Raw genomic sequence first — 24,896 nt, 5'->3', positions numbered from 1 at the left:
CTGTTGTTCCAGTTCTTCCCAGAGGCACTGAATGGAGTTGAGGTTTAGGGTTCAACAACAAATTGGAGAAACCATGTGTTTATTTACCTCACTTTGTCATTTTGAAACAGGAAGTGGGCTTTTGCCAAAACTGTTGCCTCGAAGTTGGAAGCAGGCCGTTGTCCAAAAGCTATCATTGTATGTTGTAGTGTAAATATTTTCCTTAACTGAAACCATAGAGCCAAGCTCAGACCATGAGACACAACCCCAGACAAAAAACAAAAAAACAAAAAACAAGAGAACAGCAGTGTCTACATACACTTGGTCTTGTGGTGTAATCAGGACTTAGCACTCGATGGAGGGCTGACAATTATACTCAGCTCTGTGAATGTTACCGTAGAGTGGGTCCAGTTGAAAAGGGTTAGAGATGAAGTGATGAGAGGGAGGGTTGTTGAATGGTGGGGATGGTTATTATTGATGAGACAAGCTCATCTTCACTCTCAGACAGACACTGAGAGGCAGACACCCCTTGCCCCATCGTGCTAGAACTGACAGGTAGTTCAAGCTGTCAAGTGCCTGTGGGTACCCACTTACCGCAGCAATTTGATTATTTATTTTTGTCCAGAGATGCTCAGATGGTTCTATTTTATCTTTGACTCACCCCCCTTTAGCATTTATGTCTGTCTCATGTTTGAGTGTATCTGCTGTTATAGCATTGCTTTAGCTCAAACTTCTGAAAAGAGATTAAAAAGTACGTAGATTTGCGGATGGTACAAGGAACGATTTTGTCCCAAATCAAAGCTTTTGTTTTTCTTTCTCAGGGAATCGCCGGCAAATCTGGCCCCAGAGGGCAGCGTGGCCCAACGGTAGGTAATTCAGCTGTCTGTGCCAACGCAGCCTGAGCCATCCACATAAATTATTTATTCTGTTCAAATGAAAATCTCTTCCTTTGTGTAGTTGTATATTGGCTTTATTTTCTTTTTCTTTTGAAGGCAATATGCGCTGGGTGGGGAGTTGTAGAGAGGGGCAGGGGCACTAGACATCGATTACCTGTCCTTTATGCAATTATTTTCTGTTTTGGTTTTTATTGTTTTGGTATATTTTCGAACATAGAACAAAATACTGAAAATTATTTATTTCATTTTTCATATGCATATCATTTATTTATCCTACTATTACTTCATTGCTTCATACCATATACTGTGTATTTAGGGTCCACGTGGTGGGCGTGGTGCAAGAGGACCAACAGGAAAACCAGGTGCAAAGGTGAGAACAAGGGTCACTTTTTGGACTAAAACAGTGGAGTTGATGATAATGAAGTGTCTAAATGCTTTACAGAGTTAAAGTGACCAAAACATTTTCACAGACACTATCCATTAAGCCAGACAGGGTTCTGAATTATTTTGTTATTTTGTCTCCATTTGTTATTAGTTTTGTTGAACCTAATGGTGTGTATGGATTTTACATGTTATGCCTTTTTCTACAATGATGCATTAGCTACTTTTGTTACTGCAGCTAACGGGGATCTAAATAAACAAGCAAAACAAATAAACATATACATACTATGTATAGAGCCAAGGGCAGTGAACAGATTTATTTGCTCACTGGCAAAAATAAACATTCAGGGAACCACACAGTAAAAATCTCAATCTGTGTGTTGCAAATGGGCAGTGACATTACTCTGTATCACATAAAACAAACAAAGATAAATAACATGTAAATCATATAAAATCTAATTATTGAATTCCAGATCTTGTGGAAATATGAATGTGCAAACACGCTTTCTGTAATGACTTCAGCGTCAGTGCTTTGCATAAATTTTATTCACACTTCATACTTTGACAGTTTTGACAAAGCTGACACTGTTTCTCTGTGCCTGTTCTTTTTCCTCAGGGTACCTCAGGCAATGATGGACCTCCCGGCCCACCAGGAGAGAGGGTTAGTATCAGATATTCTTTGATCAGTGCCTCTTGAAATTTTGAGGTTTCCTGCACTGAGTCAGTGACAGCAAAAGTACATCAGGTACATCATACTTTAATCCTAACTCAAAGTGAATTACAGCTATTTGTCACAACAAAATCAAACTCTGTGCTCCACCTGCTGATTCCGTTAGCTAACTAATTTTAAACCTAATTTGTGTGGCTGAAATCTTAAACATTTTTAATGAAAAGGTAGTGAAAATTATTTTTCAATTATTATGGCAAGAAAGCTAAATTTCCCAACTAAAATCCAATTAAACTCCAATTACCAGTTAAAGTCATGTTGGGTTTCTCATCTCTTCACTCTGCTCACTCCATTATTTTGCTTTTCATTTAAGGGACCTCAAGGACCACAGGGACCTGTCGGCTTCCCTGGACCCAAAGGACCCAATGTAAGTAGCTGCTGTCAAACTGTCTGCGAGTTAGCACTATCCACAACAAGTCTGTGTTGACACTTTTCACATAAGCTTTTCAAATATTAATGCACACTTACAACCTGATGTCTTGATTTTTATACACCGTCTACCTTTTTCACCCCAGGGCCCACCAGGAAAAGATGGGCTGCCTGGTCACCCTGGACAGCGGGGAGAGACGGTGAGTGGGTAGTTTCGTCCATGAGTGCATCATGTCGTGCCATTTGACCCTGAACATCATGTATCAGCACCCACTCACTCCCGACTCAGCCTTTTGCCCTCTCATATAGGTTATTATAAAAGATAAAGCATGGAGGAAGAGAACTAGCATACAAAATATGTTCTCAGGGTGAAAGTGAAGCAGAAATCAAAATGGAAAATAGACACTGGAGTACAGCTGAGCTGAATTAGTGAGTTGATGGTCACCGATTTCAACCAAGATTATTAAGTGTTTGATCACTGATCACAACTCCACCAGTCATCTGTGTCTCACTGTACATGGGGTCATATCCTGTTTAATTGGTTTTAGATTTAGGTGCTATAGCAGTAAATATACAGTTGTAGTTTTTCATGTTTTCCATGCAACATTGTCTTGAATTACATGTGCAAAACTTAAAATAGAGTAAGTATTAAGTATTAAGTAATAGAGCAAGTAATTCTTACATTTACTTTGAACATTTTTCAGTTCAGTTCAGTTTTACTGAACTCAGCTGAGCTATAAAGACCTGTTTACTGCAAATAAATTCCTCCTGAACAAGATATTTTGGCTATTCTCTATCCTTAAAACAAAATACTAGCCAATAGGGTGAGAATGCTGTACAGTACAAATAAAGTTGTTTGTTCATAAGGTAAATACCAAAAAAAGAAAAAAAAAATGGGGTTTGGCTATCAGCATATGTAGTTCATACTGTTTTTCTGTATAACTCAGACCCATTAACATACTGTAAAGCGCAAAGTAGACAATACATGACATATAACCCTACCTGTGTACACTCAACAATAACAATATTTCTGTTTTCCCCTTCAGGGCTTCCAAGGAAAGACAGGACCTCCAGGACCTGGGGGGGTGGTTGGACCACAGGTAGATATACTGCACACTTTACAGTCATAGTTAGAATCTACATCCTCGCTTATCCTGTGTCTGCTGTTGGACACACACTGAAATTTACATGCAACAACAGCTGAATCCTGCAAAAGGATACTCCTTTAGGTGAAATACAAATATTTACTGCACTTTGACCTTGATGTATCTCTGTTGTCCTTGACAGGGACCAACCGGAGAGGTGGGACCCGGCGGAGAGCGAGGACACCCAGGCTCTCCTGGTCCACCTGGTGAGCAAGGTCTACCCGGAGCTGCTGGAAAAGAGGGTGGAAAGGTAAATGATACTTTGCTTATACATGCTATAGTGCACCAGTGCTGAGTATTTAGATGTATTTATGCCAAGTGAACTATGGTGGAAACTAGTTTTTGGCTTCTTGTCTTTGTATTAAGGTTGCTGTTATTGTTTGATGTAACTCCAACCCCAACACATGAACTATCCATTGCATTTTAATATAACAGATTCATTCCAATATTATTTACAGGCAGAACAATAGATAAATATGTGATAGCTAGAGCTGCATGATGTTATATTGCCTTGGAGGATCAAACAACATAATAACAACAGAAGCCATACAAAGTTCTTGAGAACAGTGCATTTGTGGTAACTGAAATGTAATTTTTGTCATTGTTATTTTAAGAACTCACATCAGATAGAAACTTGTTATTAAAACACTTTTTTGAGCTCTTAAGATTTTGAAGTGGTTATTTGCACTGTAGCAAATTGCAAAAATTAATGGTTTCAAAAGATTAAAAATTAGCTTTTTTTGTTTGAGAGCTTAACAAGAGGTCTTAGTTTAGCAGTTTTATAGTCTAGAATGATGGTACAATAGTGTTTTGGAAAACTGAAGTACAGTGGTCCAAGAATTAAAAAGTACATGTGGTAACTTGTGGTGTATAATTATTCCTTTGATGATTGTCTGTTAAAAATTGCCACATCTCTTCTTTTTTGCCATTACTTCTTAATCATTTGCTGTTTTCAGACATAGAAAGGTATAATTTCAGCTTTTATCAAGCCTAACGATTACTTTGTTTTTTCTCTGCCATTCTCGTAGAATCGGCTCTCATCATTGTTTTCATCTAAAGAAATTCTGTGTTTAATAATTACCTGACAGTATATCAGACGAGAGTTAAGTGGATATTATTCCGTCTCTCCTTCTCTAGGGTGATCCAGGTCCTCAGGGCCCTGGTGGCAAGTCAGGACCTCCTGGCCTGAGAGGCTTTCAGGGGGCAAGAGGTCTTCCAGGGGCCATGGTAACACGCAGACACCCACACATCAACATAGTCATGCAAACATGCTCACACGTGCACATAGAAGTGTGGCGTCCCCCATCCTGAGCACACACCCGGTTGAATTTAGCTCCAGACTCCAATTACCAAGCTAACAACCTGCTGTTAAACCAAATGTCAGGCTTGGCAGTGGACCTGACTAGAAGGTGCAGAACTGGCTAACATAGAGAGGACTAATCCAGAAACAATATTAACATCACATTTATCTCAACAAGGTTCAAGTAGGTTACAGTTTGATATAAACGTGGCTTTGGCAAATCATTTTAATGAGTAAATGTTTCTGTAGTCAGCTGTAGTAGTAACTTAGTATTTTAGAGGTATTTAATGCTACATGTAAAGCTGCACTAGTTTCAAGCCTTTTCTTTAATTCCTGTTTTGCTTTCAATTGAAGAGTGAGTCAAAGCCCTCTGATTCTGATTCAGACCCACGACTTTGAGAGCGTGCACCCTAGCCTGCTGAGCATCCCAAATTAATTCTCAAAAGGAGTAGGGTGGGTTGAGAAAAAGTTCAAGGTGAGAGCGGATGGCTGTTAGAGGCTGACTGAGAATCAGCTTGAGGGACTGAAGCTGAAACTCATTCCAAGGCTGACCATTAAGAGAGCACACGACAGCACTGCCCAGACTTATTACCACCGTTATGTTTGTCCCATGTGTGCAGAGGAATGGCTCTCTCTTCACAACAGCAGCACACACACACAAGTACACACACACTGCTCAAACAAACACATCCTCCCACTCTCTCTTAAAGTGATCCCATCCAGTCACACACAGACGCAAACATACATCCATGAATGTGTACACCTGTTGTATGAGTAAGAACATAAAAGTTTGTCTCATTCTGTTTGCTGAGAGTGCAGTGAAGGTACTCACACACAAATTGTTTGTTTTTTTTGACACACACACCCTTTCGTCATCCCATCTCTCAGTCTTGAGGAAAGGCACAGTAGCGATATACAAGCCAATAAATAACTTTTTGTGTGTCCAGCAAAGAAAGATTCTTCCAGCCTTCTAATGCACCATGGTAAAATGTGGAAGCCAGGGAGGTGGAGAGGCTGCTTGGCAGCTTCTGCACCCCCTGGCTCTGTTGGAGCCTGTAAATTAGTTATTATAATGAAAGTCTTTACTGCCTCTGGTGAACTGTGTTTTCCATATGCAGTCTCAGCCTCCTGGTGCTGTGATTCAGCAGCACAGGCATGCATTGCCATTCAAGGATGGGAATCTGGAGGAGGTGACAGGGGTCCAGAGATAGATGGACTATACCTGAACTTGTGCCCCACCACGGGCTTCATCCCCTCTCTTTTTCATTTCCTTTGAAATTAATTTAATGGCTCCTTTTGCATTAATTATATAAATATGCCTGCACATTAGGTTACATCATAATTTATTAACATATAGCCATTTTTTCTCCAGTTGAGTTGAACTGCAGCCTAAGTAAATGTTTTGAAATCTTGCTATTTCCTTAATGATTATCTCTGTGCAGTGGCACTAAATTATTATTATTATTATTATTATTATTAGTTCAGTGTTTCTGAATTTGGTAGACAAATCCAGCAGCTGAATTCCCACCCACTGAGCTCATTAAGCACAACTGGGATTGCTTTAAAGGGTTGATTCTCCCAATTTTCCCCAAAACCTCTCATTCTAGACCTGAACCAATTAGTCGGTTAATCAATTTGTTATTTTTAAATCAGTGAATTGTTTCAGTCATTTTTTTTTAAGCAAAATGCCAGAAAAGCCAAACATTTGTTGGTTCCAACTTCCCAAAAATGTAATTTAATGCTTGTCTTTGTTGTATATTATATTAAACTGAATATCCTCTTTTAGACTATTGGCCAGACATTAAAAAGTATTTAAAAACATCACCTTGGGTTCTGGGAAACCTTGATGGTCATTTTTCATTATTTCTGGACCTTTAAAGACAAAACAACTAATTGATTAATCAAGAAAATAGTCAGCAATCTCTGAGATTTCTGTCAGCCCCAATACAATGGAGGTGAGTGGAATTTCATTTGTTGGTGCTCATAGTGTTGAAATATTACATTTATAGAATTCAGCAACAGAATTTCTTTCCAGAAACAGTGCTTGCTTTTCTGTGGATAATCCATAGATCTCATTGTGAATAATTTCTTTGGAAGAAAGTAGTTCCAAGAAAATCTTTGCTGTATTTTAAATGTAATTTTTCCTCACTCTGAGCGCCACAACCAAAAATTCTCTCACCGCTATGTGATTGAGGTGGCAGAAGAAATCTATTCTATTTTCTATTTAATTTGGGTGAACTGACCCTTTATTGACCTGCTGCCTCAGTACTTTGGGAGCTAATAATGTGCTGATTGTGCGTGCAAATTCAAAGAAAGCACATCATCAACAATATCAGTAATATGCCAAAAGGGAAAATGCAAGAATTATTTCCTCTCTTTTTGATACTGTGTGCCTTCTGGATACAAGCCCTCCACATATACATGCTCATACACAGGTATACACATATAGACAGAGACACAGGCACACACATACACACACCTAGTAACATTTAAAGGCCCATTAGACAGCTGTGATTACTGCTCTTTGAATGGCACTAAGCGGTGGCCTGCAGTGACTGAGATCTAACCCTCTCCTGTCCTCTGTTTTCAGGGTCCAGCTGGCTTAAAGGGAGGAGAAGGGCCTCAGGGTCCCCCTGGCCCCATCGTAAGTAGCCTGTTGCTATGGTTACCTCATCTCTCCTGCCACACAGATTGCAGTGAAAAGTGACTTGTGCTTTTGGAGAATGGAGTTGCACATGCTGTGCACAGCTCTGTTCTCCAGTGATTCAGCAGCACATGTACTGTAAACTGTAGTGTAGAGGGTGGCAGAGTAGAGCAGGACAATATGATTGAAATCAACACCACCACCATGATTAAAAATATGTTGTTCAATATGAATTTATATCGCAGTACTAAATGTCAAGTGTCATTTTTTAAAATTTGTTTTCGTTGTTTAGTTACTTAGTTAAATTGGGGGAAAAAATACACTTTTACTTATATTTCTTTTCTCATAAAATGGATAGTTCAGTTTGGATCTTATATCTTATCCTACGAATGTGTGAAGCTGTGTAAGACACACAATATGCACGTTTATGATAACACAGTCACAGATATTTCTAACTTAAGATCACCTCTCATGCTGGTGTTTACTTTTGTGTCTTTGTTTCAGTGTTGTATTGCTCAGCAGACAATAAACATTTTACTTTTATAGCCTAATGATTAAATTTAGCAGTTTAAAATAAGAGGTTTATAAATCTGTGTGCCACATTTTGATAAAAGCAATATCCTGCTTGAGTTATAGTGTATTTACAACAGTTAAGAGATATTCTTAGGTATGAAATTAAAGAGAGCCTTGAAGCATGGCCTAATCACTACTTAATTGCCTAATTGAACAGCACCTAGTTTTATCACAGTAACCTGATTGGTCTGTCAAGTTTTCCACTCAAATTTAGTAGTTACTATAGCAACTGGTGTGACACAGATGGAGGAAGGTTGTTTCTCATTGAAACCCTTTTTCCTGTTTGTGTGATGACTACTTTCAAAGAAACTTTGCACTCTATTGATCATCACATACTACACTTAAAGGTTTTCTCTGTGGTTACAGGCACCTATGTCACATCTGCTGCGTCAATGCGCCACCCTTAATCACACTGATGGACATCTTTTTAGATACTATAGCTGCATCCATATACTGTACTATGTCAAATCTGACTCTTAAATAGTTTAGGGTCCTTAAAAGGAGCAGGAGTGGCAGGGTAATCCATAAATAAGTGGGGCGCATTTTTCCTGCCTTTGTCTCTGAGCCCAGCCTCGGGAGCTCTGGCGGTGAATCTATACAGAAAGCTGACTGACAGGCAGCTTTGAACCGTCTGACATTTTGTTCAAGCGTTAAACACAGGCTCCCGATAATTGCCCCTGCTCACCAGCGACAGAGCAACACCAGATTAGATGACAGCGGATATGCACAGCACGGATGAAAAGATGATGAAAGTGAGAAGAGGGGCTTTCTCTGAAAGAGTGAAACCATTTCCACTGTGAAATGAGATGGTTGTCTTAAATTGGCTTGAAAGTGAGCCATTGGCTGAAAACATGTGGATGGACTGTTTTGGTAATGTTTGAAAAACTCCTTAAAAAAGAGACCCATGTGCAGTGCCCACGCACACAAGAGATCTGATATTTTCCTCCATCGATTTCCTGCCAGAGATTGAGCTGCTGTTGTGCTTTGGGAAGGTCTGTGAGTGCTGCATGTGTGTTGCAGTTTCATCTTCTTTTTAGAGGCTTGCGTGTGTATATGTTTGAAAGAGACAGACCAAGAGAGAACAGAGCAGAAAGGATGAATGTGACAAGTTGAGTGACTAACTTTTGTTGTGTGTCTGCATTTTTTTTGTGTTGCGGTTTTGATTTCTAGCCACAGAATCACATGTGTGGAGGAAAAACATGAGTAAAATGAGAATGAGGGAAGTAGAAAGAAAGAATCTTAAGTTATGTGAGTCAGAGACACTTGTGTGTAACTGTATGTGTGTGTGTGTGTGTGTGTGTGTGTGTGTGTGTGTGTGTGTGTGTATGTCTGTGTCTGTGTCCTGGCGGGCAGGTTGGCAGGCTGGGGTTGACAGTTTGGAGCTGTGTGTGTGTGTCACCGGCAATGTCTGTCATGAAATGGGCCAGGCATACAAGTGCCAGGTGGCAGCTCACATCAGCAGCTGAATGTGTGTGTGTGTGTGTCTGTGTGTGTGTGAATCAGGGTGAATCTTTGGCCTGTGTGAATGCATGTGTTTTAGTTGACAGCAATTTCAGACCTTCCCTTGGTAGGTCGATTCCATAATGACCTGCTGATCAAAGATGGAGTCACAGTTATGATGTAATATGATTTGAGCCACCACCATAGCGATGAGCACCCACGAGGGCAGAGAGAAGAGCAGGGTAATGAGACACACTAATGTGGGGGAGAAAATGGCAAGATCTTCCATGAGGCCTTGGCAGAGGAAAGCAGCTGAATCCTGTTAGTTAAGAGTTTGTTCATCAGCACAGTTCTCATCTGAGTGAAGCTTTGAGGTTGACAACAGGGTCAATATGCTTGCGATGTTTGTGATTTTATTTCTCTTAAATCATAATTTAGATTACTGTTGCTCCTTAAAGCAACAAATTAGAATATTGTTAATGTAATTAATAATCAAATAAAAAGACACATATTCTATTGTACATATTCTAATGTATGCTTGTTGCAAAATTACTTTACCAAAAAAAACAAGTGGTAGTCTGGAAAGGTATTTCATTTTCTTAATTAAGGCAGCCTTCCTAATGAAGTCAGACTTTTCATGCTTCAAGTTAGCCCAAGCACACTTCCTGTGGCTTTCATCTGCTCCATACTGTACCTTCTCTGCTGGAAATTGACTTTTCTACTTAGCTGTCACATAATGCAGCAGTGACTGATGGGTCTTTGTTCTGTGGTGACAGGGTTCTCCTGGAGAGAGAGGTGCTGCTGGTCCTGGAGGTCCCATTGGTCTGACAGGACGCAATGGCCCCCAAGGACCACCTGGCCCAGCTGGAGAAAAGGGAGCTCCTGTGAGTATTTCTGTCCCAACTTTCACTCAGTGAAATACTTCTTCCTTAACTCTGCACTCTCACTCTAAAGTTTAGCAAAGTGATGATTTGATTGCTGGTATTGTGACACTGCCTTATGACTGTTATCAATGTTATGTTCAGGGAGAGAAAGGTCCAATGGGTCCTGCTGGCCGTGATGGCATTCAAGGTCCTGTTGGTCTTCCTGGTCCGGCTGGTCCTCAGGGTCCCCCTGGAGAGGACGGTGACAAGGTGGAATAAAGTTGTATATATTGGAATACTAGGAATCCTTAATTTAAATATCTGCCTCAGAGAATTAGATATTTACAGATATTTACCATACATAATACCAGTCACGTCTATCTATCTATCTATCTATCTATCTATCATTTTGTCAATCATAGTGCCAGTGGGATTAGACAGGAATCAGTCAATTGCAAACACCTGCCCAAGGTCTTTTAGGGCCAATCAAATTAGAATCTCTTGAGAAATATTTACTGCTCAGTCGTGGTAAAGGTGACACTTTAAGATATTGGACTTTGACTAAACATGGGAGGCAAGAGCCTTTTTAGATGGAGGGCAGAGATGTGAGCTCTGCTGTTTGTATTGCACCACAGGGAGAAGTCGGTGGACCTGGACAGAAGGGAAGCAAAGGAGACAAGGGAGAACTTGTGAGTCTTGGTTTTTTTTCTTTATTACTTTTAACATTTTTAATATAAGGCACCAGGTTTTGAATGATAATCCATGCTAAGTGAGCAAAGAGCACTAATCTTGAATTCTGCTAAATTCTCAAATGAACTGAATAAATTAAACATACGTTACGTGGCAATGACTCATCCCAGGTTATCATGCCCTAAACAATCTGCAGCATATAAAATATTAACCAAAGGGCTATTATGTTTCCTAAATGGTTGTGTAATTTATAATAAAAAATACCAGTGTGTTGTGTCCTCATCTTATACATATATATTTTGGTACTTTGGTTTTAGTCACAAGCCTAGAGAAATGACATTCCCCTCAGGTAGATAGACTGCATGAGGATACACAGCACAGTATGCAATTCTTTATCTCATTGATCATCATGTTTTCAGGGTCCACCAGGTCCAAGTGGTCTTCAGGGTGTGGTTGGAGCTCCTGGCCCAGCTGTGAGTATCACTTCCTTCCATATGATGTCAACTTTTCTCCTCATGAAATATTATCCTGTACCCATACCTCTTTTTTAATAAAGGATGTCATATTGAGGAATAAAACATGAAATGAAAGGAGTGCCACTACTTGGTAACCAGCGCACACCAATATTCCCTCCAAATGTCACCTTCTCCTTTTAAAACATCTCCCAACCTGTGTTTGGCGGGTACTGAATTTTTTTAAATCCTTTGTGTCCGACATTTTAGATGCCTTAAAAATGTAATTGCTGTTATTACTTTGGTGGGTTCTGAGTCATAACAATGAAATGGCAAATCAACTTTGAAATATTTACTTCGATCCACAGCCTTATGAACACAGATAAGGTGATGATTCAAAACAGGAAACAGACTAAAAGCCTGTTGGTAGAGATTTTTAACTTGTTGTGTTGAGGCTTAGAATCGAATAGCGAAATGACAGAATTGTGTCTGTCTCTGCAGGACTAGACCCTGTTATCCAGTAGACTATGTGTGTACTATACACAGGTTTTTATTTTTATCTTCTGGCTGATGGTTAACCAGTTAAATTAGCTGTTTTGATATACTGAAACATTTGTACACTTGGCTTAATGGTGCATAGTTAGAGACCCCTGTTACTACATGGTAAAAAAAAACAATGTTTTACTCCCCAGATGGTCAGACATTTAGCGCTGTTCCAGCCAGGTCAGGGATACATCATGCAAGCAGTATTGCTTTTTACTGTTGCCCCTGCAGTCCAAAAACCACTGGCTGCAGTCCCCCTTAATTTAAAAAACCCCATCCTTTTATCATTGGAATGTTACACAGATTTCATTTTAATCATGGCTTTTACTTGAGGCAACATATTAATATCAGGGTACCCCACAGAGAGTTTTCTCATCACAGTTGTTAACAGCTTGTCCTTTAGTAGAAAGTTTTTCAAGCACCCAACTAAACTGCAATTATGAATTTGGATGTTGTATTTTTTTGTGATTCTTACATAGGATTAAACTTATGACCCACCATTTACAGTCTCACAAACCACAATAGCACCCCAACCTGCCAATCACTTCCACATATTTCCTCGTATGGCACCAGACCTAGCTGAAAATACTGCCTTGTGTGCTGCAAAACATCCTCCACTCATCCATCTCATTAACACAACAGGATAAGTACTGTTTCTACAATAGCTGATGGCCTCAGGGCAACTAACAGCTCATTGCTGTAAATTATCAGGTCTTAACAACCATTCTAGCAAAAAATTCAGCATCTGCAGGGCTCTGTGGGGGCTAGAATAGACCTGGTGAGACGGATTGCCGCGAGCAGGTAGCGCACCCAAGCTGAATAACAAATTATTTGACAGTTGTTTGTCCTGGTGAGTCAGTCTGCTCATGTGTATTCATATTTTCATAACGGAGTCCTGACTCGTGCTGTGTAGTTTCAGCATTATCTGTCCTAATGCTGCTATCAATTTTGACTATATTTACTTCACCTTTCAATCTAGGGGAAATGTTGGTGTTTGTAGGGAAAATGAATGATCCAGTTTCCTTTTTCAGCTAAAGCCTAATGAGGTTTACAACAGCTCACTCTCCACTGCTACTGTCTTCAAGATGCGACTAAGGTCAAGCAGTTAGAATGAAAGTCTATGGCAGGCCAGTAGTGATCTTTATTAGGATGTGGTAAACACTGTTTTTATTTTTCAGTATCTAATAAAAAGACACACATGTTGTATAAGAATAATTTCCGATATTTCGTTTGACTGGAAGAAACACATTTTGTTTCATGGACAAACTAAACATAAATTGAGTTAGATGCACTGCAGGTGACTCATAAATTACGCCTGCCTGAGCACATGTGTGATTCCTCCAGGCCTGAGCATCTCTTATAGCCACAGGTATGATACAAGTGGGTGTGCTGAATCATATCTCTTTCATTAATTATGAGCATTACCACTAAAACCTAACATGCTAAACCTCCACAGTTGGCAGGTTTTAGTACAAGTAATTGTAAATTGACTTATAATGATTAAAGCCTCCAGGAAAGCATTTTACTGGAAAATATATTTTTACTGTTCGTTCTCAGCTTGTCTTACCAGGACACATGCATCAAATTAAGACAGACTAGAAGATATGAGTTCGAGGGTGAATTATGGACAGTAATGGACAAGTGCCCAGTTGTAGGCGTTAGACCTGCTAGCCATCAGATGAGGGATACGTTGGATTTTTTCCAAATTCAGTTTTGAAACTGCAAACAAAATACTGTGGTGCTATTTAGACGAAGAAAACTATTTTAACTTATTTTATGGTTTATTGTGATTGATGATGTTAATGGTGATTATAATTACAGATGATGAGGGGCTTTGCTGCTTATGATCACATAAATACTTGTTGGACGATTACACTAATCATGAACAAGTAAACCATGCAAACCAAGCTTCATATTTTGAAGATGTTATGTTAGCTGTTCCAGGCTGTCCTCCATGTTGTTTTGGAAACTTAATTCCAATTTCATCAGGGATTGCTTCAAAAAAAAAGAAAAAAAGAAAAAAAACATAGTTAGTCAAAATAATGGCATCTCTGACATTTCTGATTCCACTCTCCCTGAGGAGTCAGATTTGTGCCTTTTTTCTCCCTAAACTTTAGTCCAACTTGTCTCTGACTCTTTAGTTCAAAGCTGTGCTCATGCTACCTGTAATCACCTAACATTTCCTTCTAAACAGTTCTGCATTCAGTACTAGCGCCTGAGGCTGCCTACATGTCCCAGGGCTCAGCGAGAGCTCCTCAAGCACTTTCAAGTGCTGACATGCGTTTGAACCGAAAAGTCCCAGTTTGTCAGCACTTCACTCTCTCCCTGTAGTCTCCCCTTTCTATCCTCTGTAGCCCTGTACACCTCTGAATTCACAGATGAAGTCAGCATCTTTTATATACAGTGTTTGCCATAACCCTGTGGCTATACCATACTGTACTCTGCATCCCCAGATGGGAAGCTTTGGTAGGATGGCTGCTGTTTCCCCAGGTAGCCGGACAACACAGTGGATCAGTGGCAAGGACTGTTGCCTCACCCATGTCCTCTTTTGAGTTTAAATATCTGTCAGTGCATTTTCCTCTGAATCCTCAAATAGGTTTCCACTGCTCAAAGAAATTTCAGGTTCACTCTAAACTCCAAATAGCCTAAAATCTTAATGAGTGCACATGAATGACTTTGCGAGAAATGGACTATTGGCCTGTCTATAGTTCATGGTGAGACAAGCTCCTGCCCCTGAGCAAGAGCGTGTGAGTATAGAGAATTGATGGATGGATGATATTGCCATAAAATGACCTTCAGAAAAGGCAGAAAGGTAACTGTCCATCCAGTTTGAATATAGACATCGAACCACACTAGCACATGAGCTTGGATGTACTCCATAACCTTGAAAAGGATAAAGAGGGCAAAGAAATCCCATAACAGAAAAAACACATGGATACAAGTGTTTGTGGACTGGTATTTGCTAAAGCTCCAGCTAATTGAGGATCAGAGTAAAGATATTTGAATTTTGTGGTTTTTGACCTCCCACAGGGTAGTGACGGTGAATCTGGACCGAGAGGACAGCAGGGTATGTTTGGCCAGAAAGGAGATGAAGGACCCAGAGGATTCCCAGGTCTACCAGGACCCATTGGGCTGCAGGTAAGTCTAAGTCTGTGTCCTCTAGGCAAACACACATGTTTATTCTCTTTGTTATTCTCCAAACACATGACTGCCGGGTCACGTTGAACACAGCCTAGTACATATGCATATTATTTTCCCTCTGTCCCTGAGTCAGCCAAAGCAGAATGAACTCTTTCATTCCCCTAAACCAACAACATTTCATCTCTCCTTACATCATTTACATTACATCAAAACAGAGCATAATTTATTAATGCTGCCTCGGCTCTTAATAACACTTTGTATTGCTCCTGGGCAAATAATGCTTTTTCACCCTCAAGGACTTTCCTTAGCATAGACAGTGCTAAAAATCCATCACCATTGCTAACATTTTGCATTTGGCATTTTGCCGCTGCGTTAATGGTGGAGGGGAGACTGCTGTTGGTTTTTTCCTCTCACACTGCATCATTATCATGCAGTAAACCGCTCCCCTGCAGTGCTCTAAGGGCCAAATAAGAGACCAGCTGCTTTTGCAGCTCATATTTGATCAGATATTTTAATCAGTGTATAATATAAATTAATATATCTTTTATAAGTATGTCTTATATTAGACATATATATACAATATACTCACAGTATTCATTGCCTAGGGGATTTAGAGAAAAGGGGCAGCACTTCTGAAGCAATTAGGCAGTCAGGATTTTGTTCAGAGATGATATGGACACTCAGATGGACACATCTGCCAACCTGTGTACTCTGACAAGCCACTAAAACTCCCTGTAAACCGAAACATGGACTGTGCATATTAAAGGCTGTGGAAAAACAGTGATTTTTTTTTTAGGGCTTTTATCAATAATTGACCTGCAGTTTTATTTTCCACCTCAACACACATTGATTTGTGGCTGTTTATCTAATTTTTATTTTTTAATGGTAGTGGTTCAGCGATTCAGAGAAAATATTTTTTTGGATTCATGCAGAGTATAGCACTATTTTTGTTACTGAAAAAGGAAATTCTTCTTCTTCTTACATGTAAAAAGTTGATATGATGAACAATAAAATGTGACCTTCCTCACTTCAATACACCAGGGGTTTTGCAGACACAACCTTACTTGATGAGGTATGATGTGAAGCTGATGGTGGCTAATGTTAAAAAAATTTTTGGGAATATTGCTGTTTTGGAGTTATGGAGTCAGTTCACTGGTTTGATCACTTTTGTTGTGCTACTGTTGCACTGTATCTTTGCATCTCTCTCAAAACTGCAACAGAGTTGAAGAGGAGCAAAAGGCCAGAGCACTGGCTCATTGAAGCCAATGAGCTGGAGGTGAAGAAACTTGCTTTGGTGGCAATGAATAAAGAAATGGCATACTTTAAAATATCTCAAAGTCAATTATCCAAGGACTCACTGAGGATGAAATTAGAGCGAAGCCCCACTGGTCAATAGGGCCAGATAACATTGTTATTAAGTCCAATTGGCTTTTAATTGGGCATAATGCACTCCATCTCCACTCTTTTAATTATGTTTGGCTAAGCTGCCCTTCAATAGATGGCAGCAACCACTGCGAGCTCAGCTCTTCAATGCAATTATCTGTAGCATTAATGATTTTTGACTATGGGGAATGAATGGCTTTGGTTTGAAAGCCTTCCATCATTTGGGGCTGTGTTTGCTGTGGAATATTGGAGTCCTCGCTGAGACGATGAATTCCTTAGATTACGAGGTAAAGATGTGAATGTAGAGGAGAGTAAAGATCAGATTTGATTACTCCAGAGTCTCCTTATAGTCTCAGGCTTATGTGGAAAATAGAGGGAAATGCCAAGTCATGAGTAAACATTTATTGATTTCTTTGGATATGTGTAGCTGTAAAAAGGAGTTGTGTATTTTTATGTGTGTGCATACAGTATGGTCTATGTTAATTTTACTCAAAATACAGCCTTCTAATTCATTTGTTCATATATTTTTCAAACAAGCACTGATCAAGAGCCTGTCACATCTAAACATTATACATGAAATAGGTTGATGCTTTATTTTCCATTTTTATTTCCCTCATGCTTTATCACTGTGACTAAAGTCCCAGTCAGAACCTGTAATAAATTATCCTTCTCTGCCATTGCAGGTACAGTAAATCAACAAAATGGGCTGAAACTACACATATGTGATCTCAGTGATCGATATCCATGTCACTCTGGTTTTACAGTAACTTATCATTACTGCAGCTTTCCACCCACCTATTGATTATGCATGCTCCATCATTGGAGTTAAACTAACACAACAAATAATACTTGCAGTCATGCAGATAGACAATAAGTTATAATAGCATGAGAGAGCTCCTTCATTTTCATTGCAGGTACATCTTCCCAAGTTGTATTCAAACTGTTTTAGTCAAGCATGATTAAATCCAAAAACTGGATAATATGCACCGCCTGCACTGTCCCTTTTGTTTCCACTTTCCTATGGACATAGATGGATGGAGCTCCCACCCTGTAATTTACACAGGCTGATTATACCTAAGCCTCCCATACCCTTTAATTACAATAGGTGTCCTTTTTGACTAATTGTGTGTTTACACTCAGGGGCTCTGCTTGTATTAATGCATTCTCCATTACATTGCATCCTAAAGCCCACTATTCAATACATATCATCTGCAAATACCGGTTAATGAGCAGCAAAAATGTATTTATACTCTTGTATGTGGATTTTCTGATGCATGGTTTTGTCTGTCTGTGCTGCCTCACATGACCTTTTTTTATTTGTTCTGAAGAATATTTGTCTTTTTCTTAGGGTTTGCCCGGCCCTCCTGGTGAGAAGGGAGAGAATGGAGACGTCGGACCAATGGTGAGCGGAGCTTTTTCTGTTGGTTTCCTCTGTTACAGCAATTCGCATTGTTTTCACGTACAACCCAGTGAGGTGGGAAATTCTGCTGATTGTTCTGAAGTTCTGGCTGGTGGCTGAGTTTGGCAACTCCACCAGTCACTTGGCAGATATTTTTGAATTCTGTGGAAGATATTTTGACACAAACAATTCAGCTGGTGAAAACTTTGCATCCTCTGTTCCAAGGTAGTCTGTTTTCCCTACCATCATTTATTTGTTTTTCAGTTCAGTTAGACTCCAATAAAAGTACTCTCAATATAACACGAAGGGGTCAATCAGAACAGACATTTATGATGCACAGGTATTGTATGAGGGTTTGATTTTCTGACATACCTTCCCACCAGCACTCAAGCTCAACAAGCGCAGACACAGAACAGCCTGTATTTCTGTTTTTCTCCCCATCTGTGTTGACTGTATTCACTTTGCTTCGCTGAGCCATATCTGAGTATTGCAGTATGTTCTTGTCTCAGGCCTTATAGAGTCACTGCCAAGATGTCATGTGTTGACAAGAAACAAACAGGTTGTCATTCACAACTGCAAATTCTATAATGATATACTAGTATACAGCAGGTGTTTTCTGCTGCTGTGTTCTGATACAACATTGAAAAATGACTATATTGAGATTGACATGTCTGTTCAGCTCTTTCTGAGAAAAGTTCTTTATTTTCATACCCATTTGGAAAAAAAACATAGCAACTGGTAATTGTTTTGGATTTATTTGTAAGCTAGAGTATACACTCAGTTTGCAACACGTAAAGAAAGCTTTTGGCATCTTGCTACATTGAGTATACATTAACTTGTATTTTTGCCGACAGGGTCCTCCTGGTCCTCCTGGCCCCAGAGGTCCTCAAGGTCCCAGCGGTGCCAATGTAAGTTTAACTGTTATCTTTTGTTTCTTTCTGACAAGGTCTTAGTCATGCTCATTTCAAAACTCTAATTTTACATATATTTTCTTTGGATAATCTAATAAACTAATGCCACTCTAATTGATCTCCAGGGTGCACAAGGTCCTCCCGGTGGTATTGGTGCAATGGGAGGTGTTGGTGAGAAGGTAAGAACTAATGTGACTGGTGATTTTTGATGCACTTATATTGTACTTTAAAAATACTTTAAAAATGTTTGTGTGTTTGAAATGGAAGTTGAGGATACAAACCAAAAGCACTGAACTAGTCAGCTGATAACACTATCTGGATTGTTCACGGCAAGTGTGATAATCTACGTTTTTGCTGTGCTACAACAGGGAGAAACTGGAGAGGCTGGAAACCCAGGATCACCTGGAGAGCCTGGTATCGGAGTAAGTGCAGTATCGTGCTTAAGTACTCGTCATCTCATCTCTGATAGCATTTTTTATCTTCAAAAACAAGGGAATTGAGGATCTATACATGTGTAAACAGCAGTTAGGATGCGTGACAAAAAGCATGACACACAATCCAGCAGTATGCCCTTGTGTACAAATTCCTCTTGTATACAAGTGTGACTGTTTAAAGAGTCTGCTTGTGAATATCTGTGAGTGCAGCTAATTAAGTTATGTTTATTACTTGACACTTCAGCTGTGGGGGATGTTCTTCTTACCTCTGATTCTGAGTAGGCTAATGTGCAGAGAAGCTAGCAATCTGAGGGCTTCTCAGCAGATAATTAGCTCAGCCACATTTGGACGCCTCCACTGTTGGTGGTGTCATTAATCTGACCTCCTGTACCAGGCAAAAGTCAGAATATCCTTTTTTCTGTCTGTTTTCTGTTTCTGTTCAGTTTTTCTGTCCTACTGCAGCACCACAACAGTATACAGTGTCTTCACAGTAACATGTTACTGTTTGACATCTCCCAAAATAATGTTAAATGACACGAAGTTTGCTTTCTTATATAACAGGATCTTACATAGGCTTCATATGCATCAATCCACATGACAAGCACAAAATCTGTTCCATGATGCAGCATATTGCGTTTTCCTGCAAACTCTACTCTACTTTTTTTACTTTTAGTGGTGTAAATTAGGATAAAGTATTCACAGTAGGCCTCCCGATGTTGAATATCTTAGATCAGAGCAGCACCATCGATCCAAGCTAAGCAGTAGAAATCTGCTGTGTACACCAGAGAGGCCTCACCTTAGTTATGGGCATAGGCCGGTCGCCCTCCTCGAGTCTTGAGTTCATCAGGTTGTATTGACGTATGCATTTGCCGTCGCACATCTGTTTACAGTGACAGATAGAGCCAATGTTGTACATCACATGGAGGTCAATTTGAAAGGTGCCATGCTGGCATCGACTAGAGAAGCGCTCAGCTCTAATGGGCCAACTAACGATTCAGGGATTGTAATTATGCTTCAGCTGCTGCTCTGAGTCATAGCCAACAACTATTACTAGATATTTCAATGATAAGGCTATTTAGTGTAATCATTGAATGGATTGAAATATGTTTTTTAAAATGAAACTCTACTGCAGATGATGATCTTAAAGCTTCATTTTAGTCTCCTCTCTCAGCTCTTAAAGTCATTCTGTGAGTTCTTACTCAGTTTGGTGCATATTTTGATGCCAGTTGGAGTGACAGATTTGGTACCACAATTGTCTAGTGCCTCATTTCGCATGTTGTTGTCAAAGTAGCGTGTGTAGTCCTTATGTGGTCCTCATGGTGACAAGCCTATGATGCATTTTCCCCCAGGGCCCCAGAGGAGAGACTGGAGAGAAGGGAGAAACTGGCCCACCAGGAGCTGCTGGACCCCCTGGTGCCCGCGGACCCCCTGGAGATGATGGTCCCAAGGGTAACCCTGTATGTCTCAGCTCTACTCACACACACACACACACACATACATAGACACAGCCATGACTGATGCATTATTAGAGCTGTCAGCGACAGCATCACTATGTCATATTTCTCAGTCAAGCTGTCTGCTGCCAGAGCTGTTGTTGACACGATGTCAAGTATCTGAGTCAAGATCAGTCTCCTCAGTGTCTCCATCTGTCTGCAGGGTCCTGTCGGGTTCCCAGGAGACCCTGGTCCCCCTGGCGAGCCTGGTGCTGCTGTAAGTGCTACATTTATCCCTCAATCAATCTAATGTTGTTGCATCATGTTTAGGGATTATATCTTTCAGTGAATATGAATTGAATCAACTATGCTTGTGTATCACTATTAAAAAATACCAGTAATATTAGAAGTGAAATGAAGAGCAATAAAAATGTCTTTATTGTGTTTTCCTCATTCTAGTTTCTGATTCCCATTAGAAGTCTTTGAGTTGAGTTGAATTGGTTTGAATCATTCCATGTTTGGCTCATTTGTGCTTTTTGTTTAGGGTCTTGATGGTTTACCAGGTGACAAGGGAGATGATGGAGAGGCCGGTCAACCTGTAAGTCTTTACATGATCTGAAACTGTAAAAAAAAAAAAAAAAAACTTGCCAAGTAAACATATTAAAGATATCAGCCAGTCATATTCTGCTACTGAGAACAATTTCCCATGTGCTCACTAACCTGACAACTCAGAATAGTCTGAGTCTGCATTTTGACAAGCTATTCATTTAATTTGGGGTTTTCTTACAAATTCTAAATCTAGGAAAAAGTTAGCAGTAGGGGAAAAAGGAGATTAAACTTACACTTTTCAGTTTATTGCACATTTTAGATTCAGTGCTACTAAATGCATACTACTTACAGTGAAGCAAATATTGAAACAATATGGTTATGTAGTCTGGAGGAAAACCTAATAGAATCTATTTTGTAAAAATCGGTATCACTTTATACAAATGTAGAGATACAGTGTCTCATTATGTAACAAAACTCTGCAGTTTTTGTGAAGAGAAAAGTGTTCTATCTGCTCAATTTTAGGGTCCTTCAGGTCCATCTGGTGAAGCTGGAGTACCAGGACCTCCTGGCAAAAGGGTAAGTACATTTCCAAAATGATGCGTGAGATGATACTTCTGTTCAGCTTGCAGGATCTTCTCTATTTTTAGACTCACAATGCTCTTAAAGGCTCCAAACCTATTACCAACTGCAGGGTGATAAACATTTCTGAGTGTCTAGAATAGCCTGTAATTGCAGATGGAGATCATCCTGTAAGAGAATAATGACATATTGTGAGCTTGACTGGCAGTAATGTGAAAGCAGTAGGACTGCCGCTGCTGCTAATGTCAGGAAATTAACTTGTCACTTTAATTTCTGGCACTCGATGCCCCTTCTGTCACATCAAACTTGAGCTGATATTATTTCAGTTTACTAGCGTAGCATTTTTATGACACCTTCCATTTACTGTAGTAATGTTTTACAGTTGGCAATAAAACATGCCATTAATGTACTGTGTGAAAGGCTAGTGCAATATGGCAAGAAAGAATAAAGAGATTACTATTTAACGTGAATTGATTCTATTTTGTGTACTTCAGCAGAGATGATGCTCATTATGTAATAAAATTAGAATTATGATAAACACTGATTTATTACTTGGGATCATGACTAAGCAGTGGTGGGAAGTAACTAAGTACACTCACTCAACCACTCTACTTAAGTACATATTTGTACTTTGAGTATTTACATTACATGTTACATCACATTTCAGAGCAAGATATTGCAACACATTCACTTATTTTTGAAAGCTGTAGTTACCTCTCACTTTACTTGTTATGGTTTTACTTTTTTTATGATATGTTTAGAAAAAAGAATGCATTGATTGAAGGGTTCAACCAGTATTTGTTTCCCCTTACAAAAAACCTGTATCTAATTGAGGCCCTTTGTCATGTCTCAGATGTGTATGAGTTGTTAGCAGTTCCACTAAAGAAACATTTTCCATATAAACCTCTCAAATGGTTTCATTTAAATCATTGCTCAATGAGGCAAAAATGATCATAAAAAAAGAAAAGACTAAGGAACAAACTGAATGCAAATTAGAGTAGCAGAACTTTGTTTTTTCTTCTTTTGTACTCCAGAAATCATCTTTATCTTGTGGATGGGGCCTATAAGCTTGTCATAACCTCACCTCCTGTGTGACAATATAGTCCTGCAGGTTGATGAACAGAAGACGATCACTGGGTCAATACTGTTGCATTATGTGAGATAAAATGTATTAAAATATTCTTATATATAGTCTTCCGTGGCTTCATTGGCTTCACTGCCAAAGTGTTCTTTGTTAAGTATCAGACATTCTTCGTTTGCGTGTTTTTCATGCAACTCTGTAGCTTCAGTTAAAATACAGGCTCGGACGGTTGATAATACATTTTAAAGATGCTGGTATAGTAAGCACTTTTTAGCCCCAGAATTTGTATTCCAAAGGGTAGTATTCAGGTGACAGAGGCTACAGAACAAATTAGAAGCCAGTTCCATGTCCATATTAATGGATTTTGCGATATGATTTTTCATCCTTCACCAAGGTAATTCTGGGTTAATCTCTTTCCCAATATCTCTTCGAAATTGACTCAGGTTTGGTGTTCATTGATGCATGTGGCTGCTTGACTACATTAGCGCACATGCACGCACGGGTGCACATAACCATGCCTGCACACACACACACACACACACACACATTGAACACACATCTGCTAATGCACATACACAGTTGCCAGGGCTCATAACCTACATTGAAGACCGGTGGCTTTTGTTTGGTCTATTTGATTATGGTTTCTAATGGCAAATGACAGCCCACTTACAGGGTTTTGACCAGAGGCTGTTTGGTGAAAACTCTGACGTGCTTTTAGTTCAGTATGGTTGAAATGTAGGACAATTTGCTTTCACTGATGTTGTGTTGCCCTGCATAACCTTCTCTCTTTGAAAAGATTCAAGGTCAGAGAATGTTGAACTGAGCAGTTAGTATGCACATGAAACTGCTGCTTGTCAGCTGGATAATTTCCCTGTCTTGTGTTCTTTTGAATGGGTTTCTATAAAAGACTTTGACCATAAGGGGTAAAGTGAATTAGTGTATTTATTACAATGGTATGTTTGTTTATTTTAGGTATTCATGCAGAAAATTCTAATAACATTTGATTGTTGTTCTTTTTAGGGACCTGTTGGAAAAGCAGGTCAGGAGGGCAGACAAGGAGAAAAAGGATCCAAGGTAAGTCGCCAACCAATATTAACTTGAGTTTTACAAATTCCAATCAATTATTGAAGTGTAGACCTGATTGGGATCAAGGTTGGGTAAATATATGGAAACAATGAAAGGCCATAAAGCATATGAAAGGGTCTCTCATAGTCATGAACCTACAGAGAATTAATGCCTGAAACTGCAGCTCCACTCAGCTTAACAGAGCTTAATAGTGAGTTTCAGCTCATTGTTTGGCTATTTGGCCGACAACTGTACTGTGGATGTCACCACTCTTATAGCATGTTCATGGACACCAGGCAGCTGTTCTCAGCGAAAGAGTACAGTACACAAGGAAACTACATATTTCCCACAGGAGTGAGTAGAGACCAAAGCTAAAAGAGTGAATATGCTTTTTAGGGTTCAAACAGCTATGTCCAAGTTGCTGAAATTCCGTTGGTCATCACAGGTCTAAAAATTCATGTCAAGAAATGTTAATAAAATATTTAGTTGTTCAAATTAGAAAGATGAAATTCATGCACCAAAATGAAAAATTCACACACATCAGCTACCAAGGTTAATCAATAATTGAGCCTTGATAGAATTGAAATTTACGTTTCAACATTAAGTATTCAGTAGTGGATAAATTTCACAATTAATATTAAGTTGCTTATAAAAGTTATCATTTCTTGTTTTCCCTTTGTAAATGGCTGCCAAGTTATAAAATACATATAAATACACAACAAAACAGAATGAAATGTGTGTAATGATAGATGTCGAGATGATAACCTAAAGAACAAAGCAAAACTCAATTAAACCCTTTCCTCTACTCACCCACTCAGGTGTATATTTATTGGTGAATTAGTCTCACAGAAGCAGTGATGGGGTTTCTTGAGGCTACCAGCAGATTTGATTGCTTTGTTAAAATCCATAACATGCCAGT

At 39.4% G+C, this 24,896-nt stretch overlaps 1 protein-coding gene across 4 annotated transcripts in view; it reads left to right on the top strand.

Annotated features, from left to right (window-relative positions):
* Positions 1–24,896, top strand: part of LOC108884211 (collagen alpha-1(XI) chain) — an 89,647-nt gene that overhangs the window by 57,299 nt on the left and 7,452 nt on the right. For all 4 annotated transcript variants that reach the window (XM_018677957.2, XM_018677956.2, XM_018677955.2 and 1 more), the window contains 23 exons: positions 801–845; positions 1,192–1,245; positions 1,873–1,917; positions 2,297–2,350; positions 2,499–2,552; positions 3,399–3,452; positions 3,640–3,747; positions 4,635–4,724; positions 7,388–7,441; positions 10,231–10,338; positions 10,480–10,587; positions 10,953–11,006; positions 11,427–11,480; positions 15,033–15,140; positions 17,875–17,928; positions 18,780–18,833; positions 18,962–19,015; positions 19,205–19,258; positions 20,620–20,727; positions 20,927–20,980; positions 21,248–21,301; positions 21,775–21,828; positions 23,933–23,986. In XM_018677957.2, coding sequence (XP_018533473.1) covers positions 801–845; positions 1,192–1,245; positions 1,873–1,917; positions 2,297–2,350; positions 2,499–2,552; positions 3,399–3,452; positions 3,640–3,747; positions 4,635–4,724; positions 7,388–7,441; positions 10,231–10,338; positions 10,480–10,587; positions 10,953–11,006; positions 11,427–11,480; positions 15,033–15,140; positions 17,875–17,928; positions 18,780–18,833; positions 18,962–19,015; positions 19,205–19,258; positions 20,620–20,727; positions 20,927–20,980; positions 21,248–21,301; positions 21,775–21,828; positions 23,933–23,986 — 1,530 coding nt within the window. The remainder of the gene's footprint in view (positions 1–800; positions 846–1,191; positions 1,246–1,872; positions 1,918–2,296; positions 2,351–2,498; positions 2,553–3,398; positions 3,453–3,639; positions 3,748–4,634; positions 4,725–7,387; positions 7,442–10,230; positions 10,339–10,479; positions 10,588–10,952; positions 11,007–11,426; positions 11,481–15,032; positions 15,141–17,874; positions 17,929–18,779; positions 18,834–18,961; positions 19,016–19,204; positions 19,259–20,619; positions 20,728–20,926; positions 20,981–21,247; positions 21,302–21,774; positions 21,829–23,932; positions 23,987–24,896) is intronic.

This window comes from Lates calcarifer, linkage group LG4, assembly GCF_001640805.2.
Source record: "Lates calcarifer isolate ASB-BC8 linkage group LG4, TLL_Latcal_v3, whole genome shotgun sequence".
NCBI classification, from domain to species: Eukaryota; Metazoa; Chordata; class Actinopteri; family Centropomidae; genus Lates; species Lates calcarifer.
The sequence above is the reverse complement of the archived record's forward strand: the minus strand, read 5'-3'. Positions and strand labels throughout refer to the sequence as shown.